General features: G+C 33.9%; 1 protein-coding gene across 6 annotated transcripts in view; it reads left to right on the plus strand.

Moving 5' to 3' along the window:
* Nucleotides 1-23,227, plus strand: part of LOC149781218 (agrin-like) — a 454,787-nt gene that overhangs the window by 416,243 nt on the left and 15,317 nt on the right. For all 6 annotated transcript variants that reach the window (XM_089935296.1, XM_089935300.1, XM_089935297.1 and 3 more), the window contains 6 exons: nucleotides 485-599; nucleotides 2,622-2,733; nucleotides 9,901-10,020; nucleotides 12,142-12,325; nucleotides 18,274-18,355; nucleotides 20,563-20,802. In XM_089935296.1, coding sequence (XP_089791422.1) covers nucleotides 485-599; nucleotides 2,622-2,733; nucleotides 9,901-10,020; nucleotides 12,142-12,325; nucleotides 18,274-18,355; nucleotides 20,563-20,802 — 853 coding nt within the window. The remainder of the gene's footprint in view (nucleotides 1-484; nucleotides 600-2,621; nucleotides 2,734-9,900; nucleotides 10,021-12,141; nucleotides 12,326-18,273; nucleotides 18,356-20,562; nucleotides 20,803-23,227) is intronic.

A 23,227-nucleotide genomic window follows, 5' to 3' on the forward strand; every position in this document is an offset into this window, starting at 1 on the left:
TGCATGGCAGTTTTAACACCTTGGACTTCCCTGGTATTGACAAGAGATGTTCATGTGTGGCAGTTTTAACAACTTTAACTTCCCTGATATTGACAAGAGATGTTTATGTGTGGCAGTTTTAACAACTTTGACTTCCCTGATATTGACAGTGAGATGTTCATGTGTGACATGTAGTTTTAACATGAACTTCACTGATATTGACAATGAGATGTTCATGTGTGGCAGTTCTGGCAACATGAACTTGGCTGATATTGACAAAGTACTATTTTTATCACTTGGGTACTTTCTTATTTTGAACCATCAGAATTTACATAGAAATATCTCAAAATGAATAGATCTCTAGAAAGCAAAAGTTCTGATTTCATCATACCTTGATTTATTTCATTGTCTTTAAGTATTTGGACATTAAAAAATATGATGAATTAATTTAAATTCTTTTTTATTGATCATTAATTACTTAATTCATTATATTTCTTTTTATAAGGGATGCTGTTGTTTGCCAGTCAGTATGATGGGCTTGGAGATTTTATTTCTCTAAACATTGTGGAAAGGCACGTGGAGTTCCATTTTGACCTGGGAAGTGGTCCTGTCAAAATCAGGTGTGATAAAAAAAAACATTGAAAGATCCATAGCTGTAATAAAAGCGTAAGATCACATTAAATCTGTGGGGTTCAGTATTAAATTTAATATGCATATTTCTACCAAAAAATATAAGTTGAATTTGGTTTCTAATACATTCTTGAATTCCGAGATATCTATGTGAAGATTCTTATTATTTATATCAGATAACAGTATGACAGAATGAATTTGGATGAGGATCACCTGTGATAAATCTGTCCCCCTTTTATAAAAAATACCTTTCATGTTTATTTTAGTGTGTCACTCAGTATACAAATTAAACTGTGTTAAAGTCTATACAGTCAGTTTGTCCATTAATTTCTTTTCATACTAAAAATAAACATTAACGTGCTGGTTATAATGGAATTTAATGACCATTGAACATGGCTGGTATAATGGAAATTAAATGACCATTGAACATGGCTGGTATAATGGAATTGAATGACCATTGAACATGGCTGGTATAATGGAAATTAAATGACCATTGAACATGGCTGGTATAATGGAATTGAATGACCATTGCACATGGCTGGTATAATGAAATTGAATGACCATTAAATATCACTGGTATAATGGAAATTGAATGACCATTTGACATGGCTGGTATAATGAAATTGAATGACCATTGAACATGGCTGGTTAAAATGGAATTGAATGACCATTTGACATGGCTGGTATAATGGAAATTGAATGACCATTGCACATGGCTGGTAAAATGGAAATTGAATGACCATTAAACATGGCTGGTATAATGTAAATGAATGACCATTAAACATGGCTGGTAAAATGGAAATTGAATGATCATTAAACATGGCTTATAAAATGGAAATTGAATGACCATTAAACATGGCTGGTAAAATGGAAATTGAATGACCATTAAACATGGCTGGTAAAATGGAAATTGAATGATCATTAAACATGGCTGGTAAAAAGGAAATTGAATGACCATTAAGCATGGCTGGTATAATGGAAATTGAATGACCATTTGACATGGCTGGTAAAAAGGAAATTGAATGACCATTAAACATGGCTGGTATAATGGAAATTGAATGACCATTTGACATGGCTGGTAAAAAGGAAATTGAATGACCATTAAACATGGCTGGTAAAATGGAAATTGAATGACCATTAAACATGGCTGGTAAAATGGAAATTGAATGATCATTAAACATGGCTGGTAAAAAGGAAATTGAATGACCATTAAACATGGCTGGTAAAATGGAAATTGAATGATCATTAAACATGGCTGGTAAAAAGGAAATTGAATGACCATTAAGCATGGCTGGTATAATGGAAATTGAATGACCATTTGACATGGCTGGTAAAAAGGAAATTGAATGACCATTAAACATGGCTGGTAAAATGGAAATTGAATGACCATTAAGCATGGCTGGTATAATGGAAATTGAATGACCATTTGACATGGCTGGTAAAAAGGAAATTGAATGACCATTAAACATGGATGGTAAAATGGAAATTGAATGACCATTAAACAAGGATGGTATAATGGAATTGCAGTTTGTTTATAATTTTTACTTCATGCAGACAATGACCATTGAGCATGGCTGATATATTGCAAATTGTAGAAAATATTCTGAATCCAGTAACTTTGAACACCATGAAAATTTTACTACAAATTGTGTATCTGTTAGGAATCAACATAAATTCAGAATATCCTTATGGTACAATGAAACTTATATTTAAGAGCAATCATTAAGTTTTTAGACAAAAGTTCAAGAAATTGCAATGCATCAATCTTTGTAATTTTGTGGTTGCCACAAACTATGAATTCAAAGACTAAGCAAGCAATGACCTTTCTGTAGATTCTACAGCTGTTTCTGAAACAGCTGGCCCATTTCACAAATTGATGAAATTGATACTGCACAAATTTATTTTTTAGAAGAATAAACTTGAAAATGTATTCTCTGAAAATGAATGAATTTATATCTTGTAATTTATACAATACCTGATGTATGATTTTTCTTAATGTCATTTTTATCTAGGAGCTCAAAAGCAGTTACCCTCAACAAGTGGCATAGAGTAATGGTGCATCGGATGAACAGGGAAGCTGATTTGATCCTAGATGGGGGCAAACCTGATAAGGGCATTTCTCAGGTACAGTTATTATGTTTATGATATGTATACTACGCTATTCTGTATGGACAGCATAAACCCTGATACTTAAGTCTGTCCTGAGATAAAAATTACATTTGTTTAGCATGTTTATAACAGACAACATGTGTTTCCATGGAATACATTCCTAATCAGGGGGCCTGAGTGGCAGAGTGGTCTAAAGCACTCTCCGTTATGGATCACTGCCATCTCACCTCTGTCTACATTGGTTTGAATCTAAGATTCGGCCATATTGGGTATGTGAGAATGCTTGCCAGTAGCTTCTCATGGGTCGGTGGTTCTTTCTGGGGTTTTCCCGGGTTCTTCCTCCACCATTAATACTGGCTGCCATGCATAGCCTATTGTGTGCTGAAAAATGCGTTAAACCCCACAACAACTACAACTACATTCCTAATCACATTAATCATATTTCTCCATTGAATACATTCCTGTATGCCTGAATTATATTTCTTCATTGAATACATTCCTGATCACATGAATTGTGTTTCTCCATCATGGAAGACATTCTAGAATGCATGAATTGTATTTCTCCATGGAATACATTCCTGAACACATTAATTGTATTTTTCAATGTCAGAAATTTCTGAATTCATGAATTGTATTTCTCCGTGGAAAACAATCCTGCACACATGAATGTTAGAAAATAAACTCTGAGCTAAATCTTGTGTCCAGCCCTCCAGAATAGACTAAGGGAAGAAACACTTCAAAATTACCCCCACTAATTCTTTGACTATATACTGGATGTTTACCAGTATAAGCTGTTGCTGTGGTATGAGTAATATCTCGCTTCATCAACTCTTGATATCCATCAACATCATCTTTAATTCTACACATTGACCAAAAAATGTGAAACAGTATTGTTATAGTTTTCCTTATTTGTGAATTTTCATTGATATTTTTACATATTTTTCGCTTTTTATGAAATTCAGACTTTTTCTGGTGTGGTAAATGGTACACAATGTAATTGATAATTTAAAAATATGTGTGCAATAGAAAGAGTTCATGTCTAAGATTTCTTTTGGAATAATGCAGGCTAATTGACTTACTAGATAAGGACAGTCAAATAAATTACTTTATGCAAGCATCCACCTCAAATGTGGGAGGTCACGGGTTTGAACCCCAGCTGAGGCTTACCAAAGACTTATAAAAATGATGCTTGCAGCTTCGTTGCTTGGCACTCAGTATTGACAAGTTAGTGTTAGGACTGGTCAGCCTGGTGTCAGGATAATGGGACTAGGTGGGACATGATGCTACATATCTGCGGCATGATGTCCCAGTGCTAGACATCACTTCAATCTGCCACACTGCAGACATTTTAGTGATATGACTGAAAAATTGTTGAAGGGTGGTTTGGTTTTTGGCTTGTTGGCTTTAGTTGGTTGATTAAAATCCAAATCGAAATAATCTTTCTCCTACACTCCAAGGGTGGTGAATTAAAATGCCTGCATATTTGCTCACAGGAGTTATTAGTCAATTCCAAATCTAGTTTAAAAGTCATGAATTAAAAAAATATTTTTCTTGAAACAGTTTAATGTGTGGATCAAAACAGGTTGGTAGGGGAATCAAATCAACTGCATCATCGCCATACAGCATGACTGTCAGCTTTGCTGCTTTCATGTTAAGGGAGAGGTTTATTTTCATGTAGGGTCTCCTGACATTTTTTTTCTATCATACCTGTGGTGGAGGATGGACACTTTAGGATACCTGTGGTGGGGAATGTATGCTCTAGAATACTTGTGGTAGGGGATGAATACTCTAGAATACTTGTCATGAGGAATGGATGCTCTAGGATAACTGTGGTGTGGGGATGGATACTTTAGGATACCTGTGGTGGGGAATGGATGCTCTAGGATACTTGTCATGAGGAATGGATGCTCTAGGATACCTGTGGTGGGGGATGGATACTTTAGGATACCTGTGGTGGGGGATGGATACTTTAGGATACCTGTGGTGGGGAATGGATGCTCTAGAATACTTGTGGTAGGGGATGAATACTCTAGAATACTTGTCATGAGGAATGGATGCTCTAGGATAACTGTGGTGTGGGGATGGATACTTTAGGATACCTGTGGTGGGGAATGGATGCTCTAGGATACTTGTCATGAGGAATGGATGCTCTAGGATACCTGTGGTGGGGGATGGATACTTTAGGATACCTGTGGTGGGGGATGGATGCTCTAGAACACATGTTTTGTGGAGATGGAAGCTCTAGTATACTTGTGGGGGATTGATGCTCTATAATAACTGTTGGGGGTATGGATGTTCTGGATACCTATGGTGGGGAATGGATGCTCTAGGATACCTGTGGTGGGGAGTGGATACTCTTGGATACCTGTGGTGGGGAATGGATACTCTTGGATACCTGTGGTGAGGAATGGATGCTCTTGGATACCTGTGCTGGGGGTATGAATGCTCTTGAATACCTGTGATGGGTTATGGATGCTCTGGATATCTATGGTGGGGAATGGATGCTCTAGGATACCTGTGGTGGGGAATGGATACTCTAGTATTCCTGTGGTGGGGGATGGATTTTCATGTATGTCCTTCTATTATATATTGTTAAGATGTTTTTGGGGCAACGTATTCAAGTAAAATGGTAAATTATTTTTTTTTAAAAATTTTCTCTGAAAATACTTATCCAATCACACTACCCACCAAAACCCACCAAAACGTGAGCCTCCTCAATGATATTTCTCTCAAGCAAAAATAGGCATTATTTTTTATAGGGGAAGATGCCAAGTGCTGGAAAGGAAGGTGATTTGGAAGATTTTCTTCTCCCCATGTACTATATAGATGGGAAAGTTAAAATTTCATCTTGCTGAGCAGGCTGGTTTTGAGACAGAACGATGTTTATTTCCTGTTGTTAAAATGTAATTGGGTATATATTCTTAAAGAAACATAACTGACTAAAACTTTGCTTTCCATGATCCTGTAAATTAAATTGTAACAAATTACTTTGATGATAATAATATTGAGGACGTTTGTACAGTCAGAAGGGGAACTGGAACTGACACTACTAATACTGCCAAGAATCCAGAATCCTATTCTAAACCTCAATTTATGCCATTATGAATATTTCTGTCAGATTCTGGATTTTCTAGTCAGATATAGTTTTACATATGTGAAGTGAAACTTGATCAACATTATATCTAGATTTCAGCTATGCTGATAATGTCTGATTATAACGCATTTGCAAAAGCTGCTGATACTAATACTACTACTACCACTACTGCTACTATACTGTATTATGAAAACAAAAATGAAACCAAGAGAATTGGAAATAGCTAAATATATATTGTAAACATTGAATAATTACAAGGAATCTGCAAGTTTATAAGGTGTCCAGTTTTAAAGAACTATGATTTACAGGTATTGTTGTTGTTGTTGTTATTGTAGGGTTTAACGCCACTTTTTCAGAATATGATAGACTATACATGGCAGCCAATACTAATGGTGGAGGAAGAACCTGGGAAAACCCCGGAAAGAACCACCGACCCACGAGAAGCTACTGGCAAGCTTTCTCACATACCCACATTGGCTGAATCCAAGACTCGAACACACATAGACAGAGGTGAGATGGCAGTGATCCGTAACGGAGAGTGCTTTAGGCCACTCGGGGCCCCAATTTACTGGTATAGTTCAGTAGATAAAAAAATGTCTAGTTGTTTTGGAGAATTTGATGATCAAAAGAAATTTTATATGCATTGGTAATCACACACGCACACCAATTTGGATATAAGGAAAAAATAAAAGAATATCTAAATGTTATAGACTTTACATAAAATGAATATATGCAATGCATTTTTCATCTTACCTGCAGAGTTGACAGGGTACAGACAGAGTAGGGTGTCTTTTGCTCTTGTGTTTGTTCATCTGTTTGTTCATTATTTTGTCTGTTATACCTTCAGTGACTCAGTAATCTGGATTATCTATTTAATATATGATCATAAAAATTGCAAAGTATATGCATCTCACAATGAATAATCTTTCCATATAAAACTAGGGCATTGAGACTTAAAATGTATGAATGTGTCTTTTATGTTTTCAGTTTCTTATTCACTACACCATCCATAATCTTGATATATATCACCTACTTGCATGAAAATTGGTGTGTGATTGTGTTTAAAAAAAAGTAACTTGACCATTCCAAAGTTAGGTCATTGTGACCTAACCTTCATGTTTGACTGACTTTGAAATTTTAGCACTCAGTTTGTTACACCTTAAATATATTGGACCATATTTCACTCACACATAAAAAATGGTATGCATATCAGGGAGAGTAATCTGACCATACCAATGCTAGATCCAATGTGGGTATGTGAGAAAGCTTTCCAGTAGCTTCTCTTGGGTCGGTGGTTCTTCCTGGGTTCTTCCTCCACCATTAATACTGGCTGCCATACATAGCCTATCGTGTGCTGAAAAATGGCATTAAACCCCACAACAACAACAACAACAACAACCAATTCTAGATCATCATTGATTATGACCCAGTTTTCACACTTCATTTTCAACTATCTTGTTCATAAAGCTTTCAGTAACATAGATCCAGTTTCACCAACACTGATGAAAATTTGTATGGAATCATTTTGAACAGAGTAACTTGTCAGTACCCAAATTAGCTTGCTGTGACCCAGTGTTCTTGCCTTTAAGTGACTGTTGTTGTATTAGCGATCTTTTCATTACACCATCAATACCGTATACCATATTTACCTGTATTTACGAAAATTGCAATATGTTTGCATAACATTGTGAGTAATTTTACAATTTAAAAGCTAGGTTATTTTCACCCAATTTTGAACAAGTGACTTGTGTGTTTTCAGCTGATCTTCATTACATCATCAATATATTGTAATCTACATTACACACACTCATAAACCTTGGCATATGGATGTATCTTATTACACACACTCGTAAACCTTGGCATATGGATGTATCTTATTGCACACACTCATAAACCTTGGCATATGGATGTATCTTATTACACACACTCATAAACCTTGGCATATGAATGTATCTTATTACACACACTCGTAAACCTTGGCATATGGATGTATCTTTTTACACACACTCGTAAACCTTGGCATATGGATGTATCTTATTACACACACTTGTAAACCTTGGCATATGGATGTATCTTATGGAGGGTAACTCAACCTTATCAAAGCAAAGTCCCTATGATCTCATTATCATGCAAGAGTAAATTTTGTATTGTCGTCTATTTCTTTGTCACACCTTTTATATATATATATATATATATATATATATATATATATATATATATATATATATATTGGACCCTATTTCACTTACACTCATCAAAATTGGTATGTGGGTATATTTCAATGACATTAATTCTGCCTTACAAGGTCACTCGGACCCCATATTCAGGTTGTGTGATTATTTTTATCCTCCATGCTAGTTTGTGTATTTTGGGCTCAGCTTCTAATGTGCTCCTGTTGGCAGTGAGATTCATGTTGGCAAGGGGATTCATGTTGGCATGGGGATTCATGTTGGCATGGGGATTCATGTTGGCAAGGGGATTCATGTTGGCATGGGTATTCATGTTGGCATGGGAATTCATGTTGACATGGGAATTCATGTTGGCATGGAGATTCATGTTGGCATCAGGATTCATGTTGGCATGGGGATTTGTCTTGGCATGAGGATTCATGTTGGCATGGGGATTTGTCTTGGCATGGGGATTCATGGTTTATGATAAAATATCATGTAAAATTATGAAAGAAGGATCCAAGATGAGACATGTGTATAGTTAATATCCATGTTACTGAAATTAAAACCACTTTTCTGTAACTCATAAAAGCAAGATACATAATAAGAATAAGAACTGTTATAGTAGATGACATTCTTTGTTGCCATCAATGAAATGTTTAACACTTCTCACGTGCAGGAAATGCGGGCAATTTAGAATGAATAGATAGATACAGGAAATGCCAATATGTACATTATTAGTTGTTTACATAAATTAAATATTTAAAAATAGAAAAAGTCAATCCGGTCAAACAGAACTGAACTCAATTTTGGACAAGGACAGGTCAGCAAACATTGTTGCAATAACATGTAATGGAATAAAATAAATTATATATATATATATATATATATATATATATATATATATATATATATATATATATATATATATATATATATATATATATATGTATATATACATATATCAAAAGAAAGAGCAAAACCAAAAAGTATTTTATATTTTAAATAAAAATGTATTTCCCTAATATACAGGAGTAACAATTAAAACTAACTTACAATGATTAATGAATTCCTGAAATCCTTAAATGCTCTATTATTTTCAAGATATGCAAATACATCCTAAGATATTCTGAAAGATATCTGTGGCCAGTTAAAATGTTTATGTACTAACACTACACAAATAATAACGATGTTTTAAATTTCCAAAAGTATTCTTGCATAAATATTTCTCAGTAGATCAATTAAAAAAATTTTTCATGAATATTTTACATTGAAACCTTTTAAGATATAAATCAGTTCAGATCTTAATTTCCCAGTCTTTAAATAAATATTTCTTTTTTGCACTGTGAGTCCAAAGAGATTCTATCATTTCTAATAAACAACTCTCAGCGAGTTATCTTCCAAGTCAACAAACTCTATGAATGAACAATGTGGTGCAAAAAGCTCTTAATGTAATTACTTAATATGATAGAAAAATGATATTTGGAGTTTCTGGAATTAATGAATATTGTGAAATACTTTTCCAATGATTAATTCAACAACTGCTGTTCAAGTTTTTATCCAATCACAAAATAATTCAGCCTGACTCCCATACAGTACAGACGTCCTCCTTTGATCATGTCATACTATTTTGACCTCCATTTGCATCATTAATGACCTATTTGGACAAAGTGATGATGTTTACTTGTACTTGTCACTTTGACCTTGAGATTTCATAGATGAAAATAGTACTATATATTATAATTTTACTCCTTTTTTAGTACACAAGACATTCATAGGATCTTAGAATTTATAATGTCATTAACTAAAGGACTTTAACAAAATTGTATTTTAAAAACCTTATATATTTAATGGCACAAAATTCGGTAACTCTTTTGGTTTATCAATATTTATGTCTGATTCAATTCTTGTCTTTTTTAGCAGTCAGACTTTATGGAACTGCAGCTGTCTGAGAAAGTGTATCTGGGAGGTTACAAGGATAGATTTAGTATTCCAGTTGACTCTGGGATCACTTCAAATCTAACTGGAGCCATACAGAGGGTAAGGTGGAAATGAATACATCAGACTTTGGCCTAATATATATTGCTTAATTTAAAGGCAAGAGCATGATGCACAGAAGACCAGCATAGTCATCAGGTTTCCTAAACTTTCAGTCTATGAACCTCAGTATTATCTGGGTTGTGCCTGACCATTGGACAGTGATCTCCACAATATCCTGACATGTCTTTGCTTCCTCTATAATATCCTGAAAGAATTTGTGCCTGCTTCCTCCTCAGTATCATGGCAGGGACTTGTATTAATTTCCAATGGCAAAGCATCAAAATTGCATTGGTTCCAATTGCATGAAATTGGAAATAGACACTAGTTGCAAAAAGAAATTATTTGTGATGGTGTTCCATCAACATTCCTATGCCTTCTCGGTTTTGCTTTCCCAGGTTATTGTAAGTATTAAAGTATTTGTGATGGTGTTCCATCAACATTCCTATGCCTTCTCGGTTTTGCTTTCCCAGGTTATTGTAAACTTACCTGTTACTTATTGTAAACTTACCTGGAACAGGTCTAGAGGTCTGTAATATACACACACCATCCATTTGTTAATTGTACCCTCTTACCTATTTTAGAAACAAAAATCATCAAGGAAAAATGTACAGAACTTAGTCCTTTTATTCATTAGTTTATTACTTCTAAATTGATTGTCACCAAGAGGATCCCTAACACTGTCAGCTTTTTGGCATTTCAAAGCAGATGGAAGCTCTTGATGTAAATAAACAGACAGACTGATCGCTGTCCTTTTCTGGTTCTATAATAATCCATTTTACTAAAAACTGTCTTATGCATCCAATATTTGAAATGTCTAGTTTTAATATCCCCCCAACTGAACAAATATCTCTTGTATACAAGCGGTCAAAGAGATGTATGGAATTATTGAGATTATCAAAGATGGTGAACTACATCACATGTGTTGCTTGAAAACACAGACTGGCTTATGCAAATATGGCTACCATTTTTCGAAAGAAACTCTTGTTTGATTTAAAACACCTACAGTCTGACAGTATTTGGGACCTCTGGTGACATCCATGTCAGAACTTATAAATCATTTAATAAAATGACCAAGTTTCATGCATATTTTATATCCTTGATGCTTTCTTTTTTTAAAACTAGAAGTGGGTTACAAACAGATAGGATGTTGTAAGAATGCTTTATATAGCTGGAGCAAGTAAATTTGTCCCCCAGGAATTCTCAAAGTCAAAAACATCTTGAAAACACTACTTTATACAAATATAGACATAATGATAGGAACCACATGCACATTGTTAATACAGCTAATACAGCCATAGACATACTAAAAGGCCATCACTGTCAGACAGCTAGTACAGCCATAGACATGCTAAAAGGCCATCATTGTTATCACAGCTAATACAGCCATAGACATACCAGCTGAACTAAATGTGATGACCTTTTTATGGCTGTACCAGCTAATACAGCCATAGACATACTAAAAGGCCACCACTGTTAGTTCAGCTGGTACAGCCACAGACATACTAAAAGGCCATCATTGTTAATACAGCCATAGACATAATAAAAGGTCATCACTGTCAGACAGCTATAGACATACTAAAAGGCCACCACTGTTAGTTCAGCTGGTACAGCCACAGACATACTAAAAGGCCATCACTGTTAGTACAGACATAGACATACTAAAAGGCCATCATTGTTAATACAGCCATAGACATACTAAAAGGCCATCACTGTCAGAAAGCTAGTACAGCCATATACATACTAAAAGGCCATCATTGTTAATACAGCTAATACAGCCATAGACATACTAAAAGGCCATCACTGCTAGTACAGCTAGTACAGACACAGACATATAAAAGGCCATTGCTGTCAGTACAGCCATAAATATATATATATATATATATATATATATATATATATATATATATATATATATATATATATATATATATATACAAACCCATCACTGTTAGTACAGCTGGCACAGCCATTGACTTAGAAAATTTCAGGCAGTAGCTACCAACAGAAACCATATGATGATTCTGATAAATTGATAAATTGTATAAATATGAATGTATATGTAAGTATAATTCTTTTGTGGTCAGATGGTTTTTTGATACAGATTTTCTTGTCTCTTTCTAGTTGTATATAAACCACCTATTTGACAATTTGATGAACTCAGTAATCGAAGCATGGCATATTGAGGAATATAAAGGACAGCCGTGTAATATCAACCCCTGTTTGAATGGTGGAGTCTGTGTCCCACGGCTTGAGAATGCTGACTGCAGGTGCCCTAAGCGATATATTGGAGAGCGCTGTGAAAAACGTTAGTATAAGTTTCTCATATTCTAGGAGTAGAGACTTACCAAGGGTAGAATTTACAATGGATACAAATTTACAAAGTCATTTAGATGTTGGGGACCAGTGAAATTTCTTTGTTACAGCTGAATTTCATTGATAAAAATAAAACGTCACAGATTTTTTATAAGTACTTAAGTAACTTCATTAAATCTTAAATATTATTGTAAACTACACAGTCTTTTGTAAATACTTAAGTACTTCACTATATCTAAAATATTATTGTAAACTACACAGTCTTTTGTAAATACTTAAGTACTTCACTATATCTAAAATATTATTGTAAACTACACAGTCTTTTGTAAACACTTAAGTACTTCACTATATCTTAAATATTATTGTAATCTACAGTCTTTTGTAAATACTTAAGTACTTCACTATATCTTAAATATTATCGTAAACTACACAGTCTTTTGTAAATACTTAAGTACTTCACTATATCTTAAATATTATTGTAAACTACACAGTCTTTTGTAAATACTTAAGTACTTCACTATATCTTAAATATTATCGTAAACTACACAGTCTTTTATAAATACTTAAGTACTTCACTATATCTAAAATATTATTGTAAACTACACAGTCTTTTGTAAATACTTAAGTACTTCACTATATCTTAAATATTATTGTAAACTACACAGTCTTTTGTAAATACTTAAGTACTTCACTATATCTTAAATATTATCGTAAACTACACAGTCTTTTGTAAATACTTAAGTACTTCACTATATCTTAAATATTATTGTAAACTACACAGTCTTTTGTAAATACTTAAGTACTTCACTATATCTTAAATATTATTGTAAACTACACAGTCTTTTGTAAATACTTAAGTACTTCACTATATCTTAAATATTATTGTAAACTACACAGTCTTTTGTAAATACTTAAGTACTTCACTATATCTTAAATATTATTGTAAACTACACAGTCTTTTGTAAATACTTAAGTACTTCACTATATCTTAAATATTATTGTAAACTACACAGTCTTTTGTAAATACTTAAGTACTTCACTATATCTTAAATATTATTGTAAACTACACAGTCTTTTGTAAATACTTAAGTACTTCACTATATCTTAAATATTATTGTAAACTACACAGTCTTTTGTAAATACTTAAGTACTTCACTATATCTTAAATATTATTGTAAACTACACAGTCTTTTGTAAATACTTAAGTACTTCACTATATCTTAAATATTATTGTAAACTACACAGTCTTTTGTAAATATTTAAGTACTTCACTATATCTTAAATATTATCGTAAACTACACAGTCTTTTGTAAATACTTAAGTACTTCACTATATCTTAAATATTATCGTAAACTACACAGTCTTTTGTAAATACTTAAGTACTTCACTATATCTTAAATATTATCGTAAACTACACAGTCTTTTGTAAATACTTAAGTACTTCACTATATCTTAAATATTATCGTAAACTACACAGTCTTTTGTAAATACTTAAGTACTTCACTATATCTTAAATATTATTGTAAACTACACAGTCTTTTGTAAATACTTAAGTACTTCACTATATCTTAAATATTATCGTAAACTACACAGTCTTTTGTAAATACTTAAGTACTTCACTATATCTTAAATATTATCGTAAACTACACAGTCTTTTGTAAATACTTAAGTACTTCACTATATCTTAAATATTATCGTAAACTACACAGTCTTTTGTAAATACTTAAGTACTTCACTATATCTTAAATATTATTGTAAACTACACAGCCTTTTGTAAATACTTAAGTACTTCACTATATCTTAAATATTATTGTAAACTACACAGTCTTTTGTAAATACTTAAGTACTTCACTATATCTTAAATATTATTGTAAACTACACAGTCTTTTGTAAATACTTAAGTACTTCACTATATCTTAAATATTATTGTAAACTACACAGTCTTTTGTAAATACTTAAGTACTTCACTATATCTTAAATATTATTGTAAACTACACAGTCTTTTGTAAATACTTAAGTACTTCACTATATCTTAAATATTATTGTAAACTACACAGTCTTTTGTAAATACTTAAGTACTTCACTATATCTTAAATATTATTGTAAACTACACAGTCTTTTGTAAATACTTAAGTACTTCACTATATCTTAAATATTATTGTAAACTACACAGTCTTTTGTAAATACTTAAGTACTTCACTATATCTTAAATATTATTGTAAACTACACAGTCTTTTGTAAATACTTAAGTACTTCACTATATCTTAAATATTATTGTAAACTACACAGTCTTTTGTAAATACTTAAGTACTTCACTATATCTTAAATATTATCGTAAACTACACAGTCTTTTGTAAATACTTAAGTACTTCACTATATCTTAAATATTATTGTAAACTACAGTCTTTTGTAAATACTTAAGTACTTCACTATATCTTAAATATTATTGTAAACTACACAGTCTTTTGTAAATACTTAAGTACTTCACTATATCTTAAATATTATCGTAAACTACACAGTCTTTTGTAAATACTTAAGTACTTCACTATATCTTAAATATTATTGTAAACTACACAGCCTTTTGTAAATACTTAAGTACTTCACTATATCTTAAATATTATCGTAAACTACACAGTCTTTTGTAAATACTTAAGTACTTCACTATATCTTAAATATTATTGTAAACTACACAGCCTTTTGTAAATACTTAAGTACTTCACTATATCTTAAATATTATTGTAAACTACACAGTCTTTTGTAAATACTTAAGTACTTCACTATATCTTAAATATTATCGTAAACTACACAGTCTTTTGTAAATACTTAAGTACTTCACTATATCTAAAACATTGTTATTTGCCATTTCTTATACACCACTCCCTCGATAACTCGCGCACATCGGGGTCCAGAAACATCGACCGCACTATAAGCGAGGGGCGAGTTATCGAGGGACCTATAAAATAAGCCCAAAACCAATAAAGTGATTGACGACATAACGGAAAAATAAGGGGGGTGGGGTAGGCAGATTATACTGTTGAATACTCACTTTATAATCGTTCTGAGATTAACTGTTAATAAATATCTCTTCATAATGGTGTACTTTATTATTTTCTCATAGGACAACATTAAAAATTTCAGGATAAATTACAGTATATTGACATTGAAAACATTATTCCATATGGTTTCCGTTCGCTGAACATGTGTACCACTTCACACATTGTGTACTACGTCACTAAGTTTTATGTTGAATTGTATGCATTCTAGTTTTATTGTTTGAGCCAAATTAGAAGTTTTTTATACACAAAAGATCGACTCTTTTCAAGAAACAGTGTCGATCGAACGATAGATAGATAGATAGATTTGAATGCGATAGAAGTAAAATGGAAAACAAAAAGAAACAAGAGTTAATCAGTACTGACATATTTAATTGGTCTACAAATTTAAAACAACGTAAATTAGAACAAGTTAATACTTGCCGTTTGTGCCACGCTTGACAAATATCAATTCACTTTTTGAAAAAATCAGTTAATTTTTTTTTGTGTGTGTTACTCCATGGTTTCTCTGCCGCCGAGCAAAATCCCTCAGATTTCTCAACTGCATGAGCTTTACGTAGTCAACATTTTGGGTCTCCAGCCACCTTATGGCAATATCAAAATATTTGCTTCCTGTGCAGAGGGGTGGGGGTGCAACATCTGTGTCTGCATCACTTTCAACACTTGTGTTACTCCAGTTAGAATCGTCTTCTGCTGCAAATTTGTTCGCTATAGAAATAATTATAGTTTCATCTGACATGTATTCGGCTGTAGGGCAATCATTGTCAGCACAAATCCACTCCTCCACCAAGAGAAACGCCCATCTCAGGACCATGAGTCTGTACTAATTTCTCCCAAACAGCCTCGGCATTAATGACATCAGTTTCACTGAAACATTCGAAGTCACTATCGTCGTCGTTGTCTCTGTTACTGTTTTGCTTTACGTCAAAGGCAGCTCCAAGACCCTTAATCCAGCACCCGAGGTCTCTTGTAATCGATTGTTTTTTTAATGCAACAAACACTTCCCCAAGTTGTTGATCAAAACAAAGCCGGCATATACATGTAATTAGGTTCTCACAGAAGTACTCAAGGGTTTCGATGTGACGGTCGATTGACTCTTTTCATGTTTTCAATGAACAGACTATGTTGTGATTATAATGTTTACACTGAAACGGAATTAAAGGATTAGAATGTGGCTTTCACACAGGAAGTCGTTTAATTGGTGTTTATTTCATTCTCTGTTGCCACCTGTTAACATTTACCAGAAGTTTTCATTGATCGCTATTTCACCAGACTGTTTATTTACAGTATAATGACAACTATTTATCCTAAAAACTTACATAATATATGATATCTTTAAACAGAGGTCTCGCTAGGATTTTAAAACTGGGTCTTTCTGCCTCTGAATTCAATCACTAAATATCAGTATATTTTCTCACTCGGCCGCCAAGTCAAAGCCTTTGATCTAGCCGCCTAGCTGTTGCATCATGTTCTTTTTTTTTTTTTTAATGTACTCTTATGAAATAACAACAGTACATCAAAGAGTCTTTCAGTCACTGAATTCTGTCATTGTAAATATCAGCACAGTAAACTGATCAACACATTTTCCCACAAAGCAGGTGGCTGAAACAGGACCGGCAAATCTTTGAAATTTCCCGCGCACCTATTACATGCGTACGGAGGACTCCAGCCTCAGTGATTTTCTGCGTCCCAGATCAAAAATTGGCGTCCAAATACGCGTAATTAAGCGTTTTCGAGATCTCTGAAATTAATTCTTCTCTAGAGCTTGCAAATTGCAAAATATGGATTATATTTTTACAGGCATTAATCACCATTTTTGATGATAAAACGAGCAATGTATCAAGGTTTAATTTATCAATTCTTATCATAATTTTTTTCATGTTCAGCATATTTTAAAGATATTTTAAATACATTTTGTCTGGAAAAAATCGGGAGCCAAGACGGACACCACGTTATAAGCGGGATCGCGAGTTATCCGGGCGCGAGTTATCGAGGGAGCGGTGTACCTTGCATAATTTGTAATTGTAATAAAACAAACCTATGTGACTAGAGCATCTGCCTCAAATTTCGGAGGTTGCAGGTTCAAACCCTGGCTGAGTCATATCAAAGACTTATAAAAATGGGGCTATAGGTTGCCTCACTCAGCACTCAGCATTAAGATGTTAGTGTTAGGACTGGTCAACCTGGTGTCATGGGTGGTAGATAGTGCTACATGTCTCAGCATGATGCTTCAGTGTTAGACATCACCATAAACTGCAACACTGCAGACATCATAGCGTTATTAGTGACAAATGATTAAAAGCTTCATATAAATCTAAATCACACACACTTTGTTATAAATTGTTTAAACTGTTGGAATTGTTTTCAATTAATGAAAAAAAGAATAGTTTTCAGTTAATGGAAAAAGAAATTGTTCTCAGTTAATTGAAAAGAAAGGTAGACTAACATACGTATCTAATGGAAGGGCTTTTACTTTTCTGATACCTATTTTTGTCTGGCTTTCACACAAGACTCAGCAATCACAATGTTTATAATAACTTTCAGCACGATCGATGTTCATTTTTAATGTCTGCAACTCCAGTAATCATGCATGCATTACGACAAAAACTTGACCAAAGAAAACAATCCTCCCCCCCACAAAAATTCATCATAAATGGATAAAAGGATAAGAAGTTGGTATGGGGAACTCAGGACATTAACTATCTCATTATTTCTAAAACTTTGTTGTGGAGAATATATCACTAATTCAACATGTTTCTAATATTTTTGATAGAAAGGCAATTTTAAAATATAATTCTTTTTTGTCACACATTTCTTTTTTAGATATTTTATAACTGGTTTCTTATGGATGACTTAACATGTGCCATTTTTTCCATTTCTTCTATAGGTGCTGATAGTGTAAATACTAATTCACCTGTAATGTTCAATGGAAAAACTTATCTTAAGTATAATAATGAAGTGGAAATGATGTAAGTATACATCAAGTCTTCCTTTCAAATGAGAACTTTTAATTTATCTTCATAGAAGGGGACTTCTTTTTATAACTTTCTATGGGGAAATTTATTTAATGCTTATTTGTGCTGAATTCCCAGCTTTGGAAAATCTGCTCAGTTAAGTTCACTATTCTGAAATATTTTTAAGGTGTCATTTAATTAAAAAAATCTATTAAGAAATGAATTAAATTTCTTTGAATACTGCATGGTTAAATCTTTGATACTTATAAGTAGGTTGTAAAACTGGAGAATACAGAATTCCAAATAATTTTTAGAGTACTTCAGGCCAACACAGATCTTTATTAGATCCAGCTGCGATAATTTGCTGCTCCCCAACTTTCTGTTACAATGCGATATAATGCTGGAACTCTCTTGTGATGCTATTTACATAAAAGCTATTGCACAATAACATGCATATGCATGCAGTGAACAAATACTTAGGGACACAAACATCAACCTTGATTGTAAAAGAATTGTTACATAACAACATGCATGCACATTTATAAATGCAGTGAAGGAATACCTAGGGACAGTCATCTGTGATTATAATAAACTGTTTCACAACAACATGCATGCACCTTTATAAATGCAGTGAAGGAATACCTAGGGACAGTCATCTGTGATTATAATAAACTGTTACACAACAACATGCATGCACCTTTATAAATGCAGTGAAGGAATACCTAGGGACAGTCTTCTGTGATTCCAATAAACTCTTACACAACAACATGCATGCATCTTTATAAATGCAGTGAAGGGATACCTAGGGACAGTCATCTTTGATTATAATAAACTGTTACACAATAACATGCATGTGCTTTTACAGATGCAGTACAAGAATACCTAGGGACACAAAAATTAACCCAGTTACAAAAAACTATGTCACAACAACTTGCTTGTGCCTTTTGTTATGCATATTTAATTTGCAATTTTTGTTTCCTTTTTTAATAAAAATGCATTTTGAAATTTGAACTTGTCCAAAATCAAATTCATTGTCTACCTGACCTGAATCATTGATTTTGGTTTTGTAAACATGTTTTTCACAGTCTGAAATTGCTGGCAAAGGCATGTCTTTTTGTGGAGCTATTTGATAAGCCAGTAATCGGTATCATGGTAACAATATTTTTCCCATTAGTATGGATCATGTTGACATGCAGTAAATTCATGACAGTTTTGGTATGGATCAAGTTGACATGCAGTAAATTTGTGACACTTAGTATGGAACAAGTTGACATGCAGTAAATTCATGACAGTTTTGGTATGGATCAAGGTGACATGCAGTAAATTTGTGACACTTAGTATGGAACAAGTTGACATGCAGTAAATTCATGACACTTATCATGGATCAAGGTGACATGCAGTAAATTCATGACACTTATTATGGATCAAGGTGACATGCAGTAAATTTGTGACAGTTTTGGTATGGATCAAGTTGACGTGCTGTAAATTCATGACACTTAGCATGGATCAAGTTGATATGCAGTAAATTCATGACACTTTTAGTATGAATCAAGTTGATATGCAGCATATTTGTAGAGTCAGACCTATCAATATGTTTGTACTGGTTAATTTCCTGAGATATTGCTCTCAAATATTACATTGCTGACAGATAACAGAGAGTGCAACCCAATATTGTTTGTTATCAGCACACAGCAGTTGCACAGTCCAAGAAAAACACTACATCTAGATCCAGAAAAAAAGATCAACTGAAAAGTGAAAAGAAAGTGAAAATACAACAATCTGTACACTAGAACTTGTGCACTTTTTGTAAAAATATCACTGCAAATTTTGAACAAACACACACACACACACACATCTTTTGTGGAAAAAAATATAACTCTCCTTCAGTTTGATAATTTAAGTACTGACTCTCCAAAAAAGTAACTTTTACCCAAACCACAATAAAACAAATACACAAAAATAAATAATTTGATAGTAAATCTGTAAATGTAAACAATTCCCCCACAACAACCTTTAGCTAAATTGCAGAATTTTTCTTGAATTATTTTGAGAAACTGGAAATATATTTCTCAGTTGTACAAAAGTATATACTTTCTCATGAGTATTAATGGATGCATACATTCTAAATCTAAAAAAATTCATGAGGAGTCTTTGAAATTTGATGACTTCTCTTTATTGGGTCTTCTTTAATTTTGCTAAAATGTTTGTTTTCTTTTTTTCAGGCAACCAGCACAGAAAGATAACAAATTTAAATTACAATTCAAGACTGTAGAAAAAAATGGATTATTACTTTTTCAAAGTAGTGGTCCCAGTATACTTGGTGACTATTTATCATTAAGTGTTGTGAATGGAAAAGTGGAATTTAGTTATAACTTGGGAAAGCAGAATGAAATAAACATTTTTAAACTGAGATCCACTCTAGATGTTTGTGATGGAGTCTGGCACACAGTTATTGCATATAGGTAAGTATTGATGATGGAATCATCATTATCATCATCATCATCATCATCATCTTCATCATCGTCATCACAAAAGGTCCATTATTAATCAACAGTTATTGAGACTATTCTGTCTTGAAGTCTTCTCTCTTATAATTATGGGTGTTTACAAACAAAGGATACAATGATTGGGTATTTACAAAAACAAGATACAATGATTGGGTATTTGCAAAGACAGGATACATTGATTGGGTATGCACAAACAATGGAATCCTGATTGATTCAGAGGCTATTCCATATGAATGACTTGACCCTTTCTTTATATTGTCTTGGCCTGGATACTGAATCTGCCTGGAATTTGCCTGATTAGTATTTTAATATGGAGTTGGTTGCATCAATGTAGAAACTACTAAATCAGAGTCAGGTGATTTATTCCACCCGTGTTGGAAGAATTAGGCCTCTACTATATTGTCAGACATAACTAGGACCATTTGTCCTGAGAGTCGATTCCTCCAGAACTGAAAGACCTTGATGACAACCTTCATTTAGATAAGAGGCTGATCCCCTAGCTCCTACATACCACTGATAGAAGTGAAATCCAACAGGTGGGCAACCCAACGATACATACTGGTACATACTTTAATTTTTGCTTGAGACTTCTCTATAGGAACCCTGGTCATGTGTCAACCTAGGTTGTGCCACTCATGCAGGGATGATCATAATGTGTGTGTTATCATCAATGTTTGATTGATGGGGAGTTGAAAAGGGACAACTTTGGGCCAGCAGGGATGATCATAATGTGTGTGTTGTCATCAATGTTTGATTGATGGGGAGTTGAAAAGGGACAACTTTGGGCCAGCAGGGATGATCATAATGTGTGTGTTGTCATCAATGTTTGATTGATGAGGAGTTGAAAAGGGACAACTTTGGGCCAGCAGGGATGATCATAATGTGTGTGTTGTCATCAATGTTTGATTGATGGGGAGTTGAAAAGGGACACCTTTGGGCCAGCAGGGATGATCATAATGTGTGTGTTATCATCAATGTTTGATTGATGGGGAGTTGAAAAGGGACAACTTTGGGCCAGCAAGGATGATCATAATGTGAGTGTTGTCATCAGTGATTGATTGATGAGGGGTTGAAAAGGGACAACTTTGGGCCAGCAGGGATGATCATAATGTGTGTGTTATCATCAATGTTTGATTGATGGGGAGTTGAAAAGGGCCAGCAGGTCAGCTTTATGTAAGGGGTGCATAAAAATATGGTGGAGCAGGATCAAGTCCACCACCACACTGAGTAATCCAAGGAGTTGCAAGAACTCTCTTGAAAGAAATCAAGTCCTGCTGGAAATGGTCTTGATGATCCGGACTGCCCAAAATGTGAGAAAGCCAAATTGATGTTGGTGAGCTCCATACCCAGATGACTGAAGATGTGACTTTTCCTAGTTCTCTAAAAATAAATTCAAAAGTGACTGAAGATTGTTTCTTCTCTTGAGAACAGGAATACCAAGATGATTCAAATGTGACTGAAGATTGTTTCTACCCTTGAGGAGAATAGAACTTACCATAAGTTAAGTTTCAGGAGGTTGCTGTGCAGGTATGTTACAGTTTCTGTAGATGAAGTCGAGTTTAACAGAGTGACTATGCAATCCATGACTTTGGTAAACATCCAGGGGTTAATGTTTAAACCAAAGAATAGGATTTTAAATGATAAACCAAGTCACATTATGCAAATCAAAGAAATTTTATTGGTTAATGCCAGTTGTGTTGATGATTGGCATCAATTTACCTTCTGGATAAGAAGAAGCCTAAAATAAAACCTGGAGATTGTGGTTTTGCACAATCTTCATTGCCTGTTTTATAATTACCTACCATATCTCCTGTTGTAGAAAAGCATCCCTCTCCTGATCTGACCGTGCCTCCATGAAGAGCAAAAAGGACAAAAGAAGAGAAAGTTCAGTAAATGAAATCCAAAGCCCTTACAAAATGACTTGGATTAACCATTCATTCTGAGGAAATAGGGTGATTGAGTGAGACTGGAATTGCAGCGATTTGGTGAGTGAGACTGGAATTGAAGAGATTTGATGAGACTGGAATTGCAGGAATTTGGTGCCCACTGGTGGGCCTTCTGCAGCAGTGCGTTTGGTAGGTCAGCATCCTGAGTTATGAAACTTGGAAGTGGAGAAACTTTGTGTTTTGCCTCTATTGTAAGGTTGCCTCTTAAATTGGGCATGGTATTGCCTCCTGTAAATAGGCATGGATTTTAAATGCCTCCTGCAATTAGGCTGGGATTTTAACTCAAGATTTGATGGAAGAGAAGTCTTGTCCCGGGTCCATCTCACACACCTCTTCTGTGGCATAGGCAGATTGGTCCTAAAAGCCGTTGTGGGTTTGTGAGGTGAGTTCGAGGAGCAGTCTCTGGGCTGCTTGCCGCTTAATGTCTTCCCTTT

The sequence above is a fragment of the Sinohyriopsis cumingii genome, chromosome 15, assembly GCF_028554795.1.
Source record: "Sinohyriopsis cumingii isolate HCF-2022 chromosome 15, ASM2855479v2, whole genome shotgun sequence".
Classification (NCBI taxonomy): domain Eukaryota; kingdom Metazoa; phylum Mollusca; class Bivalvia; order Unionida; family Unionidae; genus Sinohyriopsis; species Sinohyriopsis cumingii.